The following is a 22786-nucleotide window of genomic DNA, read 5'->3' as shown; positions in this document are numbered from 1 at the left end:
CATTTCTATGCAAATTTCTATTTTTATTGTATTTTATATTATTATGCTCTGCTATGTAATGTAATGTCTACTTATGTACATCACTTTTGGAATCACTCCGCATTTAGTATGTATGTATGTATTTGCACCAATTTATGATGGCTTATATGTATGTATGTATGTGCGCTTAGCAGTTTTGAGATGAAAAAAAAAATGTGGGAAAAATTTAGCATAACAAGCAATAGAAAACAGAACAGAAAAGCATGAATGCAGTTTAACTAACCTCAAGCACATAATCAGTGAATCAAGCGAGCAAACAGAAAGCGACCCAGTGGCGGCTACATATACACCCACACATTCAAAATGTTACGTGATCAAACAACAACACATACAACAGAAAAGCAGCTACAAAGCGAAAGTAAACTAAAAAGGATATTAGTGACTTTTATTTTTAGTTTTTAATTTTTTTTTTTCATTTTAGTTTTATTAAAAAAATTTTGTTTTTATTATTTTTTTATTTTTTTTATTTTATCTTTTTATTTAAATTTTTTTTTTTTTTATATTTTTAATTGTTATATATTTATATTTTAAATTTTTTTCATTTAAGTTTTATTTTTCTTTTTATTAATGAATTTTTTTTATTTATTTATTTCTACTTTTTTTATTTCGTTTTTTTATTTTAATATTTATTTTTTCATATCTTTATTTGGTTGGTTGGTTTAAGGGTGACCCCGCATCGGAGTGCCACATAGACCGCAAGTTGGGTCCGTTGTGTTGCCCTAGAGCTCATTATTTTAATTGATTTCCCCACCTAACCGAGATTTTTATTGTAGATTTTGGTCAAAGATATTAATTCGTTTCGAGAATTTGATGAGAGATTGTCAATTGCTGGAGAGCCTAGAAGAGCGAGTCGACTTCTGGCTAGACCGGGACAACTGCACAGCAAATGTCTGCTCGATACTTCCTCATCTTCGTCCTCGCAGTATCTGCACAGGTCGTTTTGAGGAACCCCGAGCCGACGTGCGTGAGTGCCCAAAAGGCAGTGGCCGGTGATAAGAGATATTATATGCCTTAGTTCGTGTTTCGAAAGACTTACAAGGGTTTTTGTCTGTTTCGTGGTAAGTCGAATTGAAACTGGGGTGTGACAGGTGCCCCAGAGTCCGCATACTAGCGACTTAGCTCACCCTAAGCCATGCATCCCTCGGCGTGTGCTGTTCCACCTTGGATTGGTAGCCTTTGATATAAGGAAGTGGCCTTCTCCCCGTGAGTCCATGTTTATTCCATTCGTATTAGCAGAGCCATGACCTACTAATACGAGTGGCTTCTCGCCATCCACCGAAGTGGATATGGGTCACTGCCAGCAATTATGGCAGTTACGGCACGCGTGCAGTAACACTGCACAGCATGTTGTTCCCCCTACCATAGTTGTTGGTTGACGAGAACTAGGCTGGTTCGCGAGTAGGCTTTTACCAAGGCTATGACCTACTTAACCACAGAAGATAACTGTGGGACCACCTGGGACGCGCCGCAATAGGTGCCCAACCAAAGGGCATATTTGCTATTTATTTATTTTTTTAATTTTTTTTCTTATTTTTTTATTTTAAATTTTTTTTCATATTTTTATTTGTTATTTATTTATTTTTGAAATTTTCTTTTCATTAAAGTTATATTTTTTTATTTTTCTTTTGTTTATTTTTTATTAATGCATTTTTTTTTATTTTTACATTTTTTTATTTCAGTTTTTTATTTTAATATTTTGTAATATTTACTTTTTTCATATTTTTATTTGTCATTTATTTTTCTTTTTCATTTTAGTTTTATTTCTTTTTACTTTTTTATTTTAATATTATTTTTTCATATTTTTATTCGTTATTTATTAATTATTTTTATTATAATTTTTTTCCTTTTCTTTTACTTTTTTATTTTAATATTTATTTTTTTTCATATTTGTATTTGATATATATTAATTTTTTTTAATTATTTTTTTCTTTTTTTCTTTGTTTTATTTTATTTTTTTTTGTGTAATTACTTTTTTTATTTTTTCTTTTTTTACTTCAGTTTTTATTTTAATAGTTAGTTTTTTATATTTTTATATGTTATTTATTTATTTTATTTTTTATTTAAAATTTTTTTGTGTCATATTTTTATTTGTTATTTATTTATTTTTTAATTTTTTTTTTACTTTTATTTTGGTTTTATTTATATATTTTTTTTTAATATTTACTTTTTTCATATTTTTATTTGATATTTCTTTATTTTTTAAAATTATTTTTTCATTCTTTTTTCTTAAATTTTTTTTTTTTGTTTAATTATTTTAATAGTTATTTTTTCATATTTCTATTTGTTTTTTATTTGTTTTAATTTTTTAAATTTTTTTATTTTAACTTTTTTCATATTTTTATTTATTTTCACTTTTTTATTTCAGTTTTTATATTCATATTTTTTTTGTTTTTTTAATTTTTTTCATTTTAGTTTCATTTTTTTATTTATTAATTTTTTTTATATTTTTTTTATTTAAACATTTTTTTCATATTTTTATTTGTTATTTATTTATTTTTTAAATTTATTTTCCATATTTGTATTTGTTGTTTATATATTTATTTAATTTTTTTTTTAAGTTAAATTTTTTTATTTTTATTTATTTTTTTTACTTTTTTATTTTAATATATTTTTTCATATTTTTATTCGTTATTTATCTATTTCTTTTTATAAGAATTTTTTCCTTTTCTTTTATTTTTTTGTTTTAATATTTATTTTTTTCATATTTTTATTTGCTATTTATTTATTTGTTTTTAATTATTTTAAATTTTTATTTTTATATTTTTTTTATTAATTAATATTTTTTAACTATATGTTTTATTTTTTTTTATTTAAGTTTTTTATTTTAATAAATATTTTTTCATATTTTTATTAGTTATTTATTTTTTTTAATTGTTTTTTCATTTTAATTTAATATTTTTTTTATTTTTTTTACTTTTTTATTTTAATATAATTTTTTCATATTTTCAATCGTTATTTATTTATTTTTTTATTATTATTATTGTTTTTTTGTTTCCTTTTATTTTTTATTTTAATATTAATTTTTTTTCGTATGTTTATTTGTTATTTATTTATTTTTTTTTTCCTTTTTTGATAACATAAATGGTATTATTCACTCATTAAACAATTTCAATTACTATTGAAGTCAACATAAGCAATATTTATGAAGAAAATAAATATAATAATAATAACAAACATAATACTACAATATTTTTTGCATATATTTTATACGAGTATTGTTTCGTGTGAGAAATTAAAACGAAGAAGACAAACAACAATAAAATTGTAAACTAATTTTAAACCAAACCAAAACTATTAATTAATTTTATTTATTTTTTAAATGTTTATTTTTCCTATTATTTACTACATTTGCTCGTTGTGAAGAGTGCCCGTTTTGCCTCTTGCAGTTGCTAAATCCAAGCATGTTTTCGCAATCCTTTTCCTAATTTCCATTTATATGTAACATTTGGCTTCCAGCTCCTAGTTAGCCTTTAGTTAGCTGAAAACTAAACCACTTTAACGCATTTGTATGTTTGTTGTTGCTGTGTGCCCTTGTAGCATCCATGCATTGCGCCAGCGTCCGTGTTGTGCTTAGCTCTTAGCTTGCAAATGCGAATATTTCCTGATTTTTAGTGTTCCACATCTTCTGGTTGCATTGCATTACAAATTTTAAGCGCAAAATATCAGTGTTGAGTAAACAAAAAACAAAAAAAAAAAACCGTCGATTTGTTGCAATGTGTGTTGGAAATCTACGAGACTGTAGAATTAGACTCACCGAGGAGGTAAGTATGATTCCTAGATATTTGTGGCATGCCGGGTATTCTAATGTAGTAGTAGTACTTTTCCATAGATTTTTTTAAATTTTTTTGGTTTTTTCTAGAATCTAGTAAAAAATTAGTTGAAATATGGTAACCCAGGTGGCGCAAAATTAATCACCCCATCGGAAACATATTCGTTTGGGGGAAAAAAGGAATCCATTATTTTCCATATTTCCATCGGTAGATGGCTCTAGTGATCTATAACTCGTAAAGTATCCATCAAACAATTGAAAGTTTATGTTCGTTGTCAAGGTGATATTTCATTCCAAAAAAAAATAGTTTGCTGGTTTTTGTTTGTTCCTCCTCATCATGTTGGTATCCTTGCTGTGGAGATGAGGCTTAAGTGGTGGTTTGACCCCCATATCATGGGATCAACCCAACACGAACTAAGAGGGAAGCTCCATATGGGGATTGGCTAGCCATCCTTCTACTTTACGGCGAAATTGGTGGCAAAGCATTCAGTGTCTTGGTGCACTTTGCACGACATGGGCAATTAAAACCACTCCTACGGCAGCACTTGAAAGAATACTCAACCTAACACCGATTGACATTGCGGCAGAAGGTCTAGCAGCTTGACCTGCCGCAAGACTTAACGCAACAGGTTAATTTACCTGTAAAATATTCGGACATAGCTCATTAGGTATGAATTATCGGACCAATACGGACTATATGACTCCGGAATACAGAGGTGGACATCAGGCGACCAATTAAGCTCCGTGACCATTGCAGTATTTTTCGAGCAGAAGTCTTTGCGGTAGGAAAAGCTGCAAAAATGGCACTAGCAAGGACATCGAGCATCTCCATCATATATACACACCTTCTACTCAAATATGAACGAGACGTTATCAATAAAACGGTCCGCGGATGACATATGGCAAAAATAAATTTTTCGTTTTTTGGTAGGACTGTTATGAGTTTACATGGCAAATTTCAGCGTGATATGTCACATAGTTTGTTTTCTGTGCTACTGTAATCAAGTCAAGCTCGAGTGTGTTCTTCGAATTCTCTTTTATGACTTCAATTGTCTCAAAATGTTTTCCACGGAGCGGCAACTTGAGTTTGGGAAACAGGAAAAAGTCACATGGAGCCATATCAGGCGAATACGGTGCTTGCGGAACGATATTAACATTATTTTTTTTTAAATAATCGCGAACAAGACGTGATGTGTGAGCTGGTGCATTATCGTGATGCAAGAACCATGACTTGTTGTCCCACAATTCCTTCCTTTTAAGACGAATGTTCTCGCGCAAACGCTTTAAAACATCTAAATAATATTCAGCGTTAACCGATTTTGCGATTTGTGCGATTTTCAAGCACAATTTCCTTTACTTTTCCGATGTTTTCGTCGTTTACTGATGTTGCTGGACGACGTTAATGAGGCAAGTTTTCAACCGATGTACGGCCCTCTTTGAACGATTTGTACGACTGGAAAACACGTGCACGCGATAGAGCAGAGTCCCCATAGGTTGTCTGCAACATTTTTAAGGCGTCTGAAGCCGAAATTTTGTTGGAATAACAAAATTTCAAACAAATTCTTTGTTCAACTTGAATATCCATCGTTAAATTCGAAGAACACACTCGAGCTTGACTTGTTTACAGTAGCATAGAAAACAAACTATGTGACATATCACACTGAAATTTGCCATGTAAGCTAATATCAGTCCTACCAAAAAACAAAAAATTTATTTTTGCCATATGTTATCCGCGGACCGTTTTATTGATAACGTCTCGTTCATATTTGAGTGGAAGGTATATATGTTGATAGTCAAGCGGCCATAAAGGCAATAAACTCATTTGAAATTTCATCTAGAAACGTTCTTAGGACCAAGGAAGCCACAGAGAGACTAGCCGCAGACAGACGGTTGCACGTCTTTTGGGTACCCGGACATATGGGCATTGCAGGTAACGAAATTTTAGATGAGATTGTCAAAAGCGCTGATTACATGAAAATACGGAAAGACAGGAGTTGGAATAATCCAACCACTTGTAAAACCGCGAATGCTCAGAATGCAGACAAATACGCCAGATTCGTACTAGGATTCGGAAAGCATTCGTAGCTATCGTAGGTATACTGACAGGCCACAATTTGTTAGCGGCACACGCATACAAGATGAGAATTGCAAACAATGTTAGCTGCAGATTTTGCAATGAACTAGAAGAGAGAGAAAATCTAAACCACCTTCTATGTTCTTGCCCTGCAATAACTAGAACCCAAATGAAATGTTTAGGAGCGCTAAAATATGAGAGGTTAGAATGTCTCTCGGTGTTAGAGCTTCAGAGCTTACTTAGATTCGCAAAATACGCAAGAAGCCTACTATAAAGAAACGTAAGGGTCAAGCTCCATCTGATACCACTAAGGACCAATAGGTCTGTGTGATGGCTTTCAGCCAGCCAGGTCAACCTAACCTAACCTTTGTTTGTTCCATTCAGTGGAGAGTTACAGGGTGTCAACAACGGAAACCAATAAAGAGAAAATGCGGTACATTTTACAATTTGTCTTTGATAAAGCCGAAAATGCAAGAAAATGCAATGGTGTTTATGGTGCCGATACTGTAACAGCTAATTGATTTGTTTGTCCCCAAACTAGTATTTGACACTTGTGACTAGGCAGCAGTAGTATAAAAACAAACACGCAATGGAGCGCGTAAAGCTCTAAGTAAAAATTTCCATCCCATCATTTTTTTTATTTATTTTGTAGAAAAGTTATTCAAAAACAAAATTGGATAATTCATTTTGCGCGAGTTTGGGGAGCCAAAAAATGGTAAAAAAATAAAAAACAAAAACAAAAAAAGAAACAATATCTTCAAATTTCTCAAAACAAATTCACTGTATGGAGCGTGCAAATAGCAGCAGACCTGGTACCTTTTCTTGTTTTTTTTTTGGCGGTGAGTCTCAGTTAGAAATGCCTTTGCACCGTATAGTAACCGTCTATAAATGCCACTAAAAACATCTCTCCTCTTCTCTTAGATTTTGGATAGAAAGGACACTTACTCACTCACCCTGCGTCCAGGGTCGCCTGTTTTGAAAAAACCTGGTAGACCTACCAATAGTAGCAGACCTAGCATACTATCAGCAGTAAAACTTAGAATTTACAGTAATATCCTAGTACACGGGCCAACTGCATTGTACATATACGAGTAGTATCTGTAACGCTTGGTTCTTGACCTAATAACACGGTACCCAGCTTGTGGTCCTTCATGTATTTTCTTTTCCTTGTCCACTCCGCTCGGGAGCATCATCACTCATCAAGACTCTTCCATTGTACACGGTTCTGTGCTGTTGTTTTTGCACCGTCCCATGAGATATCGGCATCTGCTAGTTCGCGCAACATCGACCTTCTCCAAGTGTTTTTTTGTCGACCGCGACCTCTGCTCCCTTACGGGTTCCAGTCCAGTGCCATTCTCGTGATGCTATCCGGTGGTTGTCTCAATGTGGGGCCAATCCACCGCCACTTTCTGCGTTTGATTTGCCTAAGGATGGGCTCCTCTTTCATTGACCTCCACAGCGTGTCGTTATTGATGGCTTTTTGCCAGAATATTTCACATATGATGCGGAGGCATTTGTTGACGGAAGATTGTAGCCACACAAATGAAATTTTACAAATTTTCATATTTTCAGTTTTTCAACAATTGGCTATGATAGGATCACTTCTCTTGTCATGGTCCCCTTTGTTTTGGCTTTGAAATTATATTTTATTCAGCGCACGATTATTGGTGATAACAACGACCCCTCATTCGCTCATTTTTCAGAAATACTTATACTTTGTTAAAAATTTAACATACAGTTTTTCAAGAAAGTCATTTTAAAAGAGAAAAAGTTTGTGTCCCACACCATATTATTAAAAAAAAATCTTTATTGTTTAATTAATTATATTTATATAGAGTATTTTCAATTACGAGCCTGCAAAAGAAAGGCATACATATGTATGTGCAAAACAATATCTCACTTCGATATTCAATCAGGAATTTATTTATAAAAGAAAAAATCTTCTTGCAGACATACTTGCTTGATAAACTGTATGTATGCATTTTGGCCATACTTTCTTCAAAATGTTCAACCGAAACTGCTTTGTTTTGATAAGGTCGAAGTTTCTATCACCAAAATTCGACAATAAATAAAACAAGTAAGGAAGACTAAATTCGGTCCGAACAGAATTTTTATATAGTCGAACGGAGGGAAATTTAGTCTTAACATGTGGAATGTGGGTGTAGTTTTTATGTCGGATCTAAATAAAGTAGGGAGCAATACTTGTACCAAGTAATAAAAAAAGCAATTTATTTATTTGTAAAAGCCGAAGGCTTCTTCTTTCCAATACGATGTCCTGTATTTTTTCTACGATTTACTAGGTTAGGTTAGGTTTTTGTGGCAGGCGGCTTAGAATAGCCAACTCAATTCGACTCAATAGGTCCGTTGTGGCAGCACTGTAATACGGGAGCCTCAGTGTTTATTCATCATGGAACCATTTAGATGCTCTTACGAAGCGCAGGATAGTTTTTATCCCAACACCTGATAGTTCCGTCAGAGAGTCAAAATAGTATTTTCCTAACAACTTTGCTCTACTCCTAGCTAAGGCTTGACAATTACAGAGGCAGTGTTCTACTATTTGTTCCTCTTCCTCGTCTCTACAACTTCTGCAGTAATCATGCAAAAATATTCCTAGCCTAAAAGAGTGCCCACCTAACAGCCAATGACCGGTAACACCAGCCACGACATTCGAGCTGTTCTCTCTTGAGACGTTGAACAATTCTCCTGACCATTTCATATCTACTTGCGGCCAAATAAGCCTGGTTGTAGCACACGTATTTCCTTCTCTCCATGACCTATTTACCTCCTGGAGAATATGATTTTTTATCCTTAATTTGCAAGTTGCCATTGGAATTCCAATATTGCCTCTGTTTCCAAGCAGTGGAATATTAGTACCCTTTCTGGCTAGCTCAGCGGCAATTTCCTTGAATATATCTACGTACTCATACTATACTGACCTTGAAGACGGTGCTAATATCAATTAGAGCTTCCGGGCATTCTTGAACAACCTTTGATCTTAGTATAACTGCCTCCATTTGATTTGATGACCGCTTGAATATCCGAGAACATATTTATCGTAGTGGTTGTTACAGTAAAAATTCAACTCCCCTCTTCTCCATGGTCTTTGAGTTTGCCACTCCCTTGGCAATGTCGGAATGTTGGCCTTGAATAGCCTGTCGAAGTTGGGTTTAGGGAAAGAGTAATCGATTTCTTGATTATAACTATTCATAGCTTGTAATATAGAAGCGTGGCCGAACCGTCGAGTCTACCATAAAAATAAATAATTGGCGCTCCTGTTAGGTGTTTGACCGAGCTCCGCCTCCTATTTGTGGTGTGCGTCTTGACGTTGTTCCTCTACCTACAGTTTTAAGCCAACTCTGATCAGCAAATGAATTCTATGAGGAGCTTTTTCATGATAGAAATGCACTCGGAGGTTTTCCCTTGCCTGCCGAGAAGCGACCGCTGTTAGAAAAAGCTTTTCCCATTATTTGATGTTCGTGCACGGTGGTTCGAACCGGGTCTTCAATAACGCCATACTATTAAGTCTCAGAGCTGAAGCGGCAGCCACGTGTTTTTCTACCAGATTTAGAGCAGGTAGGTAGGTAGGTATAGTGGTTGTCGGTTGACACACCTAGGCCTGCTGTAGGCCCATTGTGATACCACCAGGGCTGTCCCCTCTCCTCACTCTACATTGTCCTCATTGAACCAACCTGTGGCTTTAATATATTTAACAAGACTTGTTATTTTTACATTGGCTACTTCTGCCAAGTTATTCAGGGAACTTTTTCCTAAAATATTGAACCTTCTTCCATCCAGAGCCATGCACCCGCATAGAAAGTGTTCTATAGTCTCTTCTTCTTCAATATCGTTACAGCTTCTACAATAGTCGTTATAGGGCGCTCCCAGCCTACCGGCATGTCTGCCAATCAGACAATGCCCTGTTAGGACCCCGAGTAGATTTCTCATATTTTTCCTGTTTAGTTTTAACAGTCGGTTTGTGCGGCCCATGTTCCATTCCGGCCACGTCATTTTACTAGTTCTACAGGTCAAGGTCTGAGACCACAGCCTGTTGGCAGCACTGATAGTGTGTTTATCTATAAGCATCTTACAAGTTGCTAAGGGTATAGGAATGTCCGCTTTGTCTGGTTGGATCGGTAACGTGGTCCCCAATCTCGCTAATTCATCTGCTTTGCAGTTGCCTTCTATGTCTCTATGACCCGGCACCCAGAGCAGGTTTATTGCAAAGTACTGTGATAGTTCTGTCAAAACGTCGATACATTCTTTTACTGTCTTCGAGTTAATATTGGGCGATTTTAAAGCTTTCAGGGCCGATTGGCTATCTGAAAATATGTTTATATCCCTTGTGGTGAGGACACTTTTATTTAGGGCTAGCAGGCCCTCCCTGATAGCCAAAATTTCAGCTTGAAATACACTGCAGTGATCCGGTAACCGGAATGAGGTGTTGGCGTACATTCCTTCAGAATAAATGCCTCCGCCTACTTGATCATTTAGCTTGGAACCGTCTGTATAGATGCTGATTCCGCTTTTATTGTCCATTACCCCATTGTCCCAATCTTCCCTCGTTGGGAAAGTTATGGTAAAGGATGTGTTTAAGTGCAACTCTACTGAGCTACAAAAATCTGTCGCTTGATGTAGGAAGGGATATTCGTCTAGTATTCTAGCGTGACCCCTTCTGTTAGTGGCTAAGTTAGAAGATTCTCTTAGCCTAAGTGCCGATTTCGCCGCCAGCTGCTTGCTGTAGGCCTCAATCGGTAATAAATGCAGCATGACATTCATCGCTGCCGTGGGTGTAGTCTTTAGTGCCCCGCTTATGCAGAGACTAGCACCTCTTTGAATACTTTCTAGGCGTTTTACTGTTGTTCTTTTCTCGAGTATTGGCCACCAGACCAATGCACCGTATGTCATGATAGGCCGTACCACTGCTGTATATAGCCAGTGTACTATTTTTGGGGTTAGGCCCCATTTTGCCCCCACAATTCTTTTACATGTATAGAGTGCTGTGGCTGCTTTTTTTACTCTATCATTAATCGTTTGTTTCCACGAGAGCTTCCTATCTAATATCAGTCCTAGGTAGCTCGCCTCTTCCCCAATTGATAGTGTGATACCCTCAAGAGTAGGGGGGTTTAGGACAGGTGACCTGTATTTCCTGGTGAACATGATTAGTTCTGTTTTGCTGGGATTTACCCCAAGACCACTCGATGCAGCCCACCGGCTTACATCGTTCAAAGCATTTTGCATTATATTGCAGAGGGTATCTGGGAATTTCCCTCTTATTAATATTGCAACATCGTCTGCGTAGGCCACTACGTGTATTCTCCTTTCCTCTAGATTCTTCAACAATTGATTCATTGGCAGAATCCACAGCAGAGGAGAAAGTACACCGCCCTGAGGGGTGCCCCTCCTGACGGATCTGCGTATCGTCGAGGGGCCCAACGTCGAAATTACTAACCTGCCTAGTAGCAACTGTTTAGTAAATTTCACAAGGCCCTCGGCGACACCCAAGTCAGTCATTGCGCTTGTTATGGCCTCCGGTAGGATGTTGTTGAAAGCGCCTTCTATGTCTAGGAAGGCTACCAGAGAATACTCTTTGTCCTCTATTGATTTCTCTATCTCTGAAACTAGTGAATTTAATGCTGTCTCTGTGGATCTACCTTTACAGTAAGCGTGTTGTGATCTCGCCAGTAGCGACGGGGTCAAGTTTTCCCTTATAAAGGCGTCTATTAATCGCTCTAGCGTCTTTAATAGGAATGAGGAAAGGCTAATAGGTCTGAAGTCTTTAGGCTTTGTATGCGAGCTCCTACCAGCCTTTGGTATGAAAACTACTTTGACTTCCCTCCATCTTAGGGGGACGTAGTTTAGTTGTAATGCTGCTCTGAATATGGTTATCAGCCATTGCATAATGTTGTCCAATGTTTGTTGTAGTTGCGCAGGGATTATCCCGTCTGGTCCCGGTGTTTTATATGGATGGAAATTTTCTACAGCCCAAGTTATCTTGGCTTCTGTGACAATGTTGGGGATGTCGGTACCTAGTACCGCATCCGAAGTTGGAATATTGGCGGTTATCGCTTCCTCTAAGTTACCTGGGAAGTGGGTATTTAGTAATAGGTCTAATGATTCTTGGCTGGATTCTGTCCAGCTGGAGTCTGGCTTCTGAAGATACCCTATGGGTTGAGCAGACTTGGTTAGGATTTTCCTCAGTCGAGATGCCTCCACCGTAGTCTCGATCTCACCACAAAAAGTTCTCCATGAAGACCTTTTTGCTTTTCTTCCAGAGCAGGTAAGTTGACCAGCACCTCGAGCGTCCTCGCAGCCACTTTTGGACGCCACAACGAGCTGTCCGCTTATTCTCTATTCCTCAAAAACAAATGTACGATGAATAGTGCCGCGCAAATCGAAAAAAAAAACAAAAACAAAAGTCGATGGATATGCCTTCAATCGTAGCTTGGTTACTCTCGCTTTCTTTGGGCTTCCTACTCACTTCTCCATCCACAGTTGACTTTGTTTACGGGTCGCGATGTCATATTCAAAAAATCCAGATCTGTTGTTGCTGTTATTGTAGCAGCTTAGTAGCTGTCAAAGCAATGTAGTTGCCGGTCGTCTTTGTCTAACTCATCTAGCGGTAGACCCTGGAAATGTGCTGTTTCTACAGATTGGGTCCGGAGGGAGAGGGGTGTTAGGTGTGTAGGTTTGATGGGGCATATGAAAAGGCTAACCTCCTCGTGAAGGCACTCCACTTGCTGGACATAAGTTGGGTATATCGGGGTCGATTCTTGATAGGTAGGAGTTTAGACTGCTACAGTATCCAGAACGTAATTGTTCCAAAGTTACGCGGGTTTCTCGGTATAGCTGAAGCTCTTCTTCTGCAATGGGAAATCGATGACGGCATTCAGAGGTCGGGAGTTTGAGCAGGTGGTAAATGTCTCCCGATGAATGCCATTTAGCGTCTTTCTAAATACTGTCCGGTTCAGGTGTTTTCAGTTCGTTTTGTAATGGATCTCGTAAAAACTAGCCTCTAGCCCTATCCAGGTCTCATTTTCAGCGCTTACTCGACTCATTTAATCTCTGCCGTCGCCAGATATCGCTAAAGATTGACTCAAAAGGCTTTAACCGCATAGTGAGTCTCACTAAAAACGTCGATTTGGCTGTGTACGGGGCGTGGCTACTAAATACCGAGATTGACATTTTAAAGCATTTTATTTTGATTTCATGCATATAAGAACTTTTGCCTTGTATTGCACACCCTTCCTCGACCACTGGAATGCTACGTGCGAATCTTCCATCTTCCATTGCTCGAAACTTTTAGTCTTCTTTTCTTAGCTGCTTAAGCGTCTTAAGCCTGTGTTACTTATACTTTAATACTAGGCATTTTCAAATTTAATGTTGAAAAGATAAAAAAAGTCAGCTTCGTGAAATTTTTCACATCAATAGTCCTGCACTTCATAGCCTTTGCAAAATCTCAGCCGGTAAGTACCTATCTTTTAAATTTTACTCATTTTTATATTCAAATGTTCTACAGATCTAAACTAATTCACAATTTATGAAGGCTTAGGCTTCTCAAAGCCCCTCTCAGCGTTCGCGCATTATTACCATGTTACGCCTTTATCTATTTTCCAGGCACGAAGACTTCCACCAAAATCGGCCGTCCTGCCACTATTGCCGAGCCTAGTAGCGCAGTTGATGGATCTGTGCCGCCAGCTATAACCACCGACGAACCGCTCGATTTGGCCGATTTAGATCTGTCGCGTCTACGTTTGAGCAAGAAAGATTTGGAAACCTTGTCCAGCATCACACCCGGCCTGCCGAAATGCTTCCAAGAGCAGCTTCTCGCAAAACTGCCACCAACACAGGCGCGCAAATTGTCGCGCACATTGAGTATGCAAAGTAATACACAAACTGCACCCGTAAAAATATACAAGCGCAGTCAAAGTGGCGGTCGTGGGGTTTTGCACACTGCGGTTGGGCAGGATTTGAAAGAAAATTTTCCCGAGGAAACAGCCAGCAGCAGTACCGCGAGCAAACGCAGTACCGATAGCAGTGAACGTCGACACTATGATCCTGTTTACCGACGCAGTCTCAGTCGTTCGCGTTACGACTATGAATCGAGTATTCCCTCACCGGGTGATGCAATGCCGAAGAGTCGCAGCAGTAGTGTTTGTCGTGACGACCACAGCAAATCGATGTGCTCCACTTATACGACAGATATCAATGATCGCTACAAATACTATTCGCCGTATCTGAGTAAACCAGTGAAGGATTCATCCACCGAAAGTGGCTCAGTGTCGCCGCAGAAACTTTACAGTGGCGGTATTGGCGCACAGCGCGATGCGATCGGTTCTGCGCATGGGCGTCCACCAAGTGGTTGTTTATCGCCGCCTATTATAACGGCAGATGGCGGTAGCAGTTCCTTGCGTAGACGCTCTTCGCAGAAACGTATCTCACGCTTTTTACGGCCCGACTTCTTCGATGAACCACTAGATGAGAATCCCTTTCTACGTGAGAAGAAACAGCGCGAGCGTGAAGCGCAAAATGTGCTGCGTGAGATAAGAGAGAAATCTCGTGAACCGAGCCGAGAACGTTCTAGTTATAGTGGGTTCGATACGGAGGATGCCATGGCACGCAAGCATAGCTTACCTAGCTCAGATGGCTCGAGTATACCACAAAATACGGAGCTTAAACATGTGCGCAATAAGAGTATGGAGATGTATTCAGAATATCAACCGGGTAGCAGTTCATCGCAAGAGACTATAAGACACAATCGTCGTAGTATTTCGCGGCCGCGTGAGATAACTGAAGAGCTACGTAAGAATGATCTGGCCGATAAGATTTTGGAGGAGTTACAGTTACTTTCGGCTGCACGCACACAGCAAGAACAGCAGCAACGACCCGTAGTGCCGAGAGAAATTTCTGTTGAGCGGTCTTCGGAAACATCCACGAAGTCCATTGTTGTAGGGCCGAACAGTCATGCAGAAATTGAGGAGCAGGGTACAACGTCTACAATTAAAAAGATTAAGAAGATAAAACCCAAAGAAAAATCTACTACCACAGAGTCTAGTACAGATGCTGATGCTACGATTACCACATCTGTGGTGAAAAAAGTGAAAAAGATTGTGAAAAAGACTGAAACCACAAAGACTATACTTAACGATACACCCGGTGCCAGTCTGGTCACACCAGAAGATAATCCACTTACGCCCTTAGAAATAGAGCAGACCAAGAAAGAGTCTAAACTGAAGCGACCTAAATCCTATCCTACCAAAGAGCCGCCAATCGCCATGAAGCCAGAAGTAGGTGCCATGACACCAAAGTTGTCTACCAAACCAACTACAATTCCAGAAATGTCTACCGATATGCCACATACCAGTATGGAAGCAGCCAACGTCCAGTCCATAGGATTGAGCGCGCGTGAGAGCCGACTTGTGCGGCCCAAGAGCTATCCAACATCAAAGCTCACACCACCAAAGGAGTCGAAGAAAGTTACGCGCAGCGGGGCGGCGATTCCAACCATAGCCGAAGCCAAAGTACGCGACACAACGCCACCACTCGCGATTGAGGAGAAGTTCGAGCATTCGATGCCAATCTCTAAAGCGCATGTGGAAAGTTCGTCTTCGAGCGACACTAAGCCTACTACCATTAAGAAAATTATTAAAGTCTCCAAGAAGTCTAAGCTAGCACAACCACTGCCAGTTACACCCACAACACCGACGTCTGCAATGACATCAACAACGACAACGCCAGCTGAAAATTCAAAAGAGTCCAGCCCCGCAATAAAAGAGAAATCACCTGAGAAGAAGCAAAGTAAAGGTTTGCTTTACGCTATTGGACAGAAATTCGAAAAACTACGAGATTCCGCTATGAGTAAAGAGAAGAAAAGCATCACGTCTAGTCCCGCATCCTCAGCAAATGGCAGTGTAACAAAGAAACGATCTCCAGAAAATGCCTCGCCAGAGAAGATCAAGGAAAAATCCACGCTGCTTAAGAAGAAGAAATCGTTGGATGGCACAAACACAAAGACTGATAAATATGCGGCGCAGGGCAATGCGATTGAAAATAATGCATCACACAACCCGCTATCTGTCGATGGAGGAGAAGTAAAGGAGAAACCAGCTAAACCGGATAAACGTTCAAGAATTGATTCCATGATACGTTCATTGCGTGAGCGTTCAGTGCCACGTTCACGTCCTGCTACTGAAAATAATTACATCAAGCGAGCCGTTAGCGTGGAAGAAATGCCAGGCACCTTTAATAAAACTGCCGTTAATAGGGTGCTAGGGCTCTTTAAACGCGTTGATAAGGACGTGGGCGGCGCAGAACGCCGTGTGCAAAGCACGCGCTCCACAAGTAACATTGAGCGCCAGATTCGCGAAGCGTCCCCCTCGCCAATCTATCAAAATACAGCCGAATGCCAACGTTCTGGTAGCATTTCAGCAGCGCTCGCTGGCAATTTGGTAGCCAATAGTGGCGGTGTGCGGAAGTCAGACATCACTGCCAAATGTAGCTGCGATATTGCGCCCACGCATAGAGTCAACACTGACGAAAAACAATGTGTCGATTGCTTACAAGATGCGGCAGCAAGTCTGAAGTCTAAAAACCGCGACGAAAAAATCATTTTGCTGCCTAGTAAAGAAGTAGCACAGGGCAATAAGGACAAACGCAAGGGTCTGATGTTGGATCTCAGCAAGCTGGATAAAACTGATAATAACGCCACAACAAATCGCAACAACTTGAAGGCGGCCTACATAAACGGCAATGGCATTTACTCGAATCTCCCGCCATATCCGGGTGCGGTTAATAGTTCTTCGAACAACAGCTCCAGCCAGCAATCAATGGATAATGCCACTAATAACAATAACTCCTATATGACCAATAATAATTCGTCTATGCAAACCTCGCAAACATCGGGTTATCGCACATCGTCTACACACGAGATTAATCGAAATCATTTACTCACACCTTCGACTGAGAACATTGCCAATTACTCTTCCGATTCGCGCAGTTACCAAGATGACTGCGCCTCAACGTCAACGTTCCTATCACCTACTGAAGAACCTGAACTGTACTTCGATAATTGGTCGGTTTGCTCGGAGGATAACTACATGTTGCATGCCTCACCTTCGCCAACAGTCTCACGTCTTTCACGCGCATCACAGCTCTCCTCGCCCACGCGTGGTGAGAGTTCAGATCCGAATGAAAGCGTTATTGATCGCATCAAGCGTCGTAGCTTCTATTGTCGCTTTAACGACAAGAAACCTAAGCGCACGAGCAGTATTGTGGGGCCCAGTGCAGTGCGCGACTATTATCGTGAACAACAAGCAGCGGTTAAGGCGCGTTCCAGCAATAAACTGCATCCCAATGAACGCACCAAGTCACCGGACATCACACAAGAATTCTTCCGACCCTTGAAACTAAGTCCCGTCGGCACTGAATTGAAGCCACCCATCTACAAGGCGCCACTTGATTATGCCACCAATATTACCAAACCACGTAAGAGTCTCAACGATATACGGCCCATCACGTCACCGTCGTTGATGAGCAAACGTTACGGTTCTACGGCGGACACGGATTATATGACGCTTAACAGCGGTGTGCCAATACGCTACAAATCCTCAGCCAGCTCAAGTCCTTACGAAAGCAAAACCACTTCAGCCACAAGTGGCATGGGTTTGGGCACAGGTGCAGGTGTGAGCGCTGCTACAGGTGGCGCAGGTGGCAGTTACTACAACACCTATAGCCCGAAAAGACGTTCCTCATATACATTCAATGGCACACTGCCAAGTGGTGCCACACTCACCAATTCCACTTTGGATGGTTATGCGACGGTGGGGCGCAGACCCATACGCGCCTACGATCATCGTACTATATCATTGCTAGATCCGACCACCTCTTCGCCGTCGACAGCTGGCGCTAGCAGTTATAGGCGTGAAGCGCGCACACCAGTGAGGGATTACACATCGGGCATTTCGAGGTAGGCGAGCCAAATTGTTTGTCGAAATTTCATTAAAAGTAGAGCTCCTCTAGGCAAGGAAATTATTGTCTGATTTTAATATAAATTTATTTTCAATTTATAGGTCGAATTCTCGCTATCGTACATCGTCGGCATCGCGCAGCCCCACAAACATTTGATGTACAACACCGCAGAATGGTTTCTGTATCTTCTGCTATTACTCGAAACGGAATCGCAGCAGCAGTACGCATACCGCCTCGTCATCGGCGTCCTCAAGAGCCAGTGGTGACAAGAAATTGCAGGAATGCACAACACGAATTAGGAATAAGTTTTAATTGTACTACGACAAATAGCTATTTATTTAAGAGAAGAAAAAAAAAAACATTTAGTTGTCGCACACCTCTGAAACCGTATGATTCCCACCGTTGAGCTAAGCATAAAGGCACGCACAAAAATAGAAGAGGCGCAAAAGCAAAAAACAGAAAAAGTCGAAGAGTGCAGGCGGCTCTAGTGTCATAGCTGACTTATGAAAAAGAATAGAAAAACAGTTGTGACGTCATCACTGCGGTGCTGAGTGAATAGTTGAAGCATGAAGGCAGTCACTTAACCGGTAAACGGAAGAAAACAACAAAGTGAGGTTATAGTCACTAGAAAGTGATTCCTCAAAAGGGTCCTGTTTTGTTGTGCGTTAATAACTTCCCGACCATACCGCCCTGTTAAGATTCTCCTTCTTCTTGATTGGCGCGATAACCGCTTACGCGATTTAGGCCGAGTTTAACAAAGCGCGCCAGTCGCTTCTTTCTTGTGCCAACCGGCGCCGCTGTCATTCTATGAGCATATGAATTCGAGTCGATCCGTTAGCATAGCACAGTTCGAGTGTCTTGAGGAGAATGGGACAATTTTACTTAGTGATAAGCCCCAACTATTACGCTAGATTGGAGAAAGCGGAGCTTAGAAAATTGTCTTGGTTGACATCCAATTGATTTATCGACTGAATCGACTCAAATTGGCCTCGTGCGAAGTGGTAGTTTTAGACTCAGGAGCAAGAGAAACGCCTGACGAGGCTGTATCAGACAATTACGTTGCTAAGTCGGACAGGTATTTTGCTGTACACTGTCTCATAACGTTTAAACAGCTTAAATTACCAATTTCCCACAATGAAAGGTATTCCGAGAGCACTACACTCTCCAAGCGCTATTCCGTAAAGTGGATACTATCTTAACCTCTGAATGGGGTTGAAGTCGCTCCGGGTGTGTAGTATTGGGTCCCATCCAAGTCTTCAAGCTTTTATGGAAACTGCCCTATCTACGCAATCGCATCCAAATAGGCAAAGGCGCTGATGACTTGCAAATGTTTGGCGCAGAAAAGTGTTGCAACAGGCACAGTGTACTTGTATAGTGTGACACCTCAAGCAACCTGTAGAGAGGTGGCTGGGGTACTGGGTAGAACTACTCTATTGGCCATGCGGCACACACTAACCACGCTTCAGTGACTTGTTCGGACACGGCTCACGCCTGTGATAGAGGGAATTTGCAGCTACGTATAATTTTAGAACATTCAGCCAAATGAACCCCTCTGAATTTAGTTAGGGAAAGTTTGAAATATGAGAGGTGATATCCTCACGCAACATTGAGGAAATAAGCAGGCAGCTGCCGTTAGCTCGACTCTCCAGAGATGGTATCAGAAAGACTGCCCAGTTTGAGCAAGCATTCAGGCCCGAGCTCACAAGCAAGTCAAACGGGAGTACCTCCACTCTTTAAAGGCATCTACGCGGGATAAAGTCGGTAAAAAATATAAAATTACTCGCAAAGCGTGGTCTTGTAAATGATAATCAGGCTGCAAGACACCATACATTGCTGTAACGATGGCTCTAAGACGGTAGACTATCCTAAGCGACAGTCAGGCTGCAGTCAATACTCTATCACATTTTGAGTTGAAACTGTCACTTGTGTGCATTGAAACACTACACTTACTGGCAGTAGGAAATAACATTTAGCAAGAGGAAGAGGAAAGAAAGAGGCTGATAGATTGGCTACAGAAAACGTGGTGACTACAACCCTTGCCCTGGTGGTGAAGATAACGCGTGACTAAATAACAGCTTGGGGATGAGACGAAAAGGCATTTACTGGTCTACAGTAAGGGTTAACCCCAGGCGTAGCGAAGTGCTTGCTGGGGGTGAGTGCGACCTTAAAAGATTTAAACTCTTTGCTAATCTATCAAGTGGTAAATTGAAAGTTGAGGAATGCAGCTAATTCTTGTAAGAAATGCTTATTATTAACATTTCTTCTGCGAATTTTCTATAGACCACTCAATAGCGCAACTGTCCCTCAGAGAGAGCAGTGCTCATACCCAACTGCGGGCATAAAAACCTATTATGGAACTTTGTAATCAGGCAGCTTTTGTTTTTTTGGGGGAGACTTCCTTACCGGAAGTACTTTACGCATTACTTTGTGATGGCCCAGAACGGCGATCATTACTATTCACGCACATCTGGGTCCACCATATTTGTAGCCAGCTTCATGCTATAGGTTCGTCTTCTAATGTCTCTGTGCCGTCATACCAGTGGTAGGTGGGACATGCTCTCAGGTTCCTCTCACATGTGCGTATGGAGGTTATACGCTATGGGTAGTTTCTTTAGCGTCTGCAGCAAAACAGAAACATCGGACCGTTTGACTCGAACGTCTGTGATTTGGCGTCAGCTCGTAGACAGTCCACCTCCTGTTGAGGACAGCTTTATGTGCACTGCAGTCTCTCATCTTTCGAACTTGTTGAGGTATGCTGCATTGTCCTCGATAGCCTGAGAGCATAGAACACCGTTTTGTTGGGCTGGGCACCAGGACATGAAAGTTATAACGGCCACGCACAGGCTTACTGCCTAGCGAAATTAGACGTCATCTGAAAATTCAATAGATCAGAACCATTTTGCGGGCTCACCAAAGCCCACATAAAGGAATTTATTAAAGAATGGGAAGACAGGGAACTCACGCAAACCTTGGATGGAGAGTCTAAGACAAAGGCAGGCTGAAGAGTTTATCCTTCCCTCCAGAAGAGCATCAAATAGATTTTTAAGCTTGGATAGAGTGAGCTTACAAACTTTCACCGAATATTGCACGGGACATTGTCGTCTGCGTTATCATTTCAGGAAACTAGAATCAGTTGAAACAAATATCTGCCGTTTTTTGTGAACTGATTGATGGAAATTTAAGAAATTTCGCAAGACGAAGGTTCGCACAAGTGGCTGGCGCGACTCTAAATCTCTTAAAAAATAAATAAATAATTGGCGCGTACACTGCTGTTAGGTATTTGGCCAAGCTCCTCCTCCTATTTGTGGTGTGCGTCTTGATGTTGTTCCACACAAATGGCGAGACCTACAGTTTTAAGCCGACTCCGAACGGCAGGTAGTATTTTATGAGGAACTTTTTCATTGCACTAAACACGCGGAGGTTTGCCATTGCCTGCTGAGGGGTGATCGGTATTAGGAAAAATTGTTCTAGCATTTGATGTTTCAAGCACGTCGACTCGAACCTACCCAACCTCGCATGATAGTGACTCACCAACCCATGCGGATACGGGGCCCGCGTTCAATTTTTTTATATCCTTGTTAACTCCGCTCAGGAGCATAGGGCCTCGACAAGACTCGTCCATCGTACACGGTTCTAGGCTATTGTGTTTGCGCAGTCCCATGAGATGTCAGCATCTACTAGTTCGCGCAACATCGACCTTCACCAAGTGATCCTTGGCCGAACGCGACCTCCGCTCCCTTGCGATTTCTAGTCCAACGCCATTCTCATGATGCTATCTGGGGCTTTTCTAAGCGTGTGACCTATCCATCGCCACTCTCTGCGTTTGATTTGCCTTAGGATGGGCTCCTCATTCGTTGATCTTCACAGCGCGTCGTTACTGATGGCCGCGTTCCATTAAAATTATGAAAAGAAAAATCTGAGTAGGTACTAAAAGTCAGCTGATGCCTCCAATTTTGGGCTTGCTATCAAGCTACATTAGCCACGTTAGAGGTCACAGTGCATTATGGTCCAATTATAATAATAGTAGAAGTGGTGGCGTGCTGTGGGGACATAAACTATCCTTTAAAAATAATAGTACCTCAGAAGTTTTTCTTCGCCGAAAATTTCAAAACCACAAAATATGATTTTTAAATGCAATAATATGGGCTTATTAAGTTCGCGAGTTCCATTGGAGGGTATGTTAGTAGGAAGTATGTTTCACTTGGACTTTCGGGAGAATTAACAAAAAATAAAAAATGAGAAAACTCCAAGCGGTAGTACAAATTTACGAAATTATGTAACATTGCAGAAAAAAGGGGAGCTCTGTGGTTTCATTTAACTAAGCTTTCGGCGTCACGGCTTTCACAATTATCTTGTGCTTCTCGTTTTCGGTGTGAATCATTTAATAAAGGAGTTGGAGGTGGTAACGAAAGCGATTATATTTTTTTTATTTCTATCAATTTTTCAATAGCCTAATAATGTATTATTTCGATATGAAGTGTAGGATATTAATAGTGACTGAATTGAATGAACAATAATACATTTTGATTTACGAAGATATTACAAAACATACACCAAATGTATATATATCTCTTTTTTTCTTATATAAAACATTAACAAATGTGCCTTCTTTTTTTCAATAATCATTTCAGTGAATAACCGTTATTTATTAGTGTTTATAAGTAAATTTGTTGGTATATTTCAAAATAATAGTAATGAAATGTTAAAGAGCTTAGCGTAAATATTTTAAGTGTAATCATACGATTTTTTTTATTTAAAAATACGCAGGTATTTGTTACGATTACTAAATATTAGAAAATGCGCTTTACAGTTATGAATTTGTTTACTAGCCTGAAAAAATTGGCAACGCGCAAAAAGTGCCAAGCAAGCATGCATTAATTTCAACGTGAGCTTTTCGAAAGCTCGCAAGCAAAAGCACACATGCTGTCGCTTTCACTTTA

The 22786-nt window shown here is 40.0% G+C and overlaps 1 protein-coding gene across 13 annotated transcripts in view; it reads left to right on the top strand.

Moving 5' to 3' along the window:
* The window catches only part of LOC128855676 (mucin-2), a 261729-nt gene extending 239325 nt beyond the window's left edge, over positions 1–22404 (top strand). For all 13 annotated transcript variants that reach the window (XM_054090774.1, XM_054090773.1, XM_054090785.1 and 10 more), the window contains 2 exons: positions 13497–17844; positions 17948–22404. In XM_054090774.1, the coding sequence (XP_053946749.1) occupies positions 13497–17844; positions 17948–18002 (4403 nt within the window). In that variant the 3' untranslated portion in view covers positions 18003–22404. The remainder of the gene's footprint in view (positions 1–13496; positions 17845–17947) is intronic.
* Positions 22405–22786: the final 382 nt, after the last annotated feature.

The sequence above is a fragment of the Anastrepha ludens genome, chromosome 2, assembly GCF_028408465.1.
Source record: "Anastrepha ludens isolate Willacy chromosome 2, idAnaLude1.1, whole genome shotgun sequence".
Classification (NCBI taxonomy): domain Eukaryota; kingdom Metazoa; phylum Arthropoda; class Insecta; order Diptera; family Tephritidae; genus Anastrepha; species Anastrepha ludens.
This window is presented reverse-complemented; position numbering and strand designations above follow the sequence as displayed.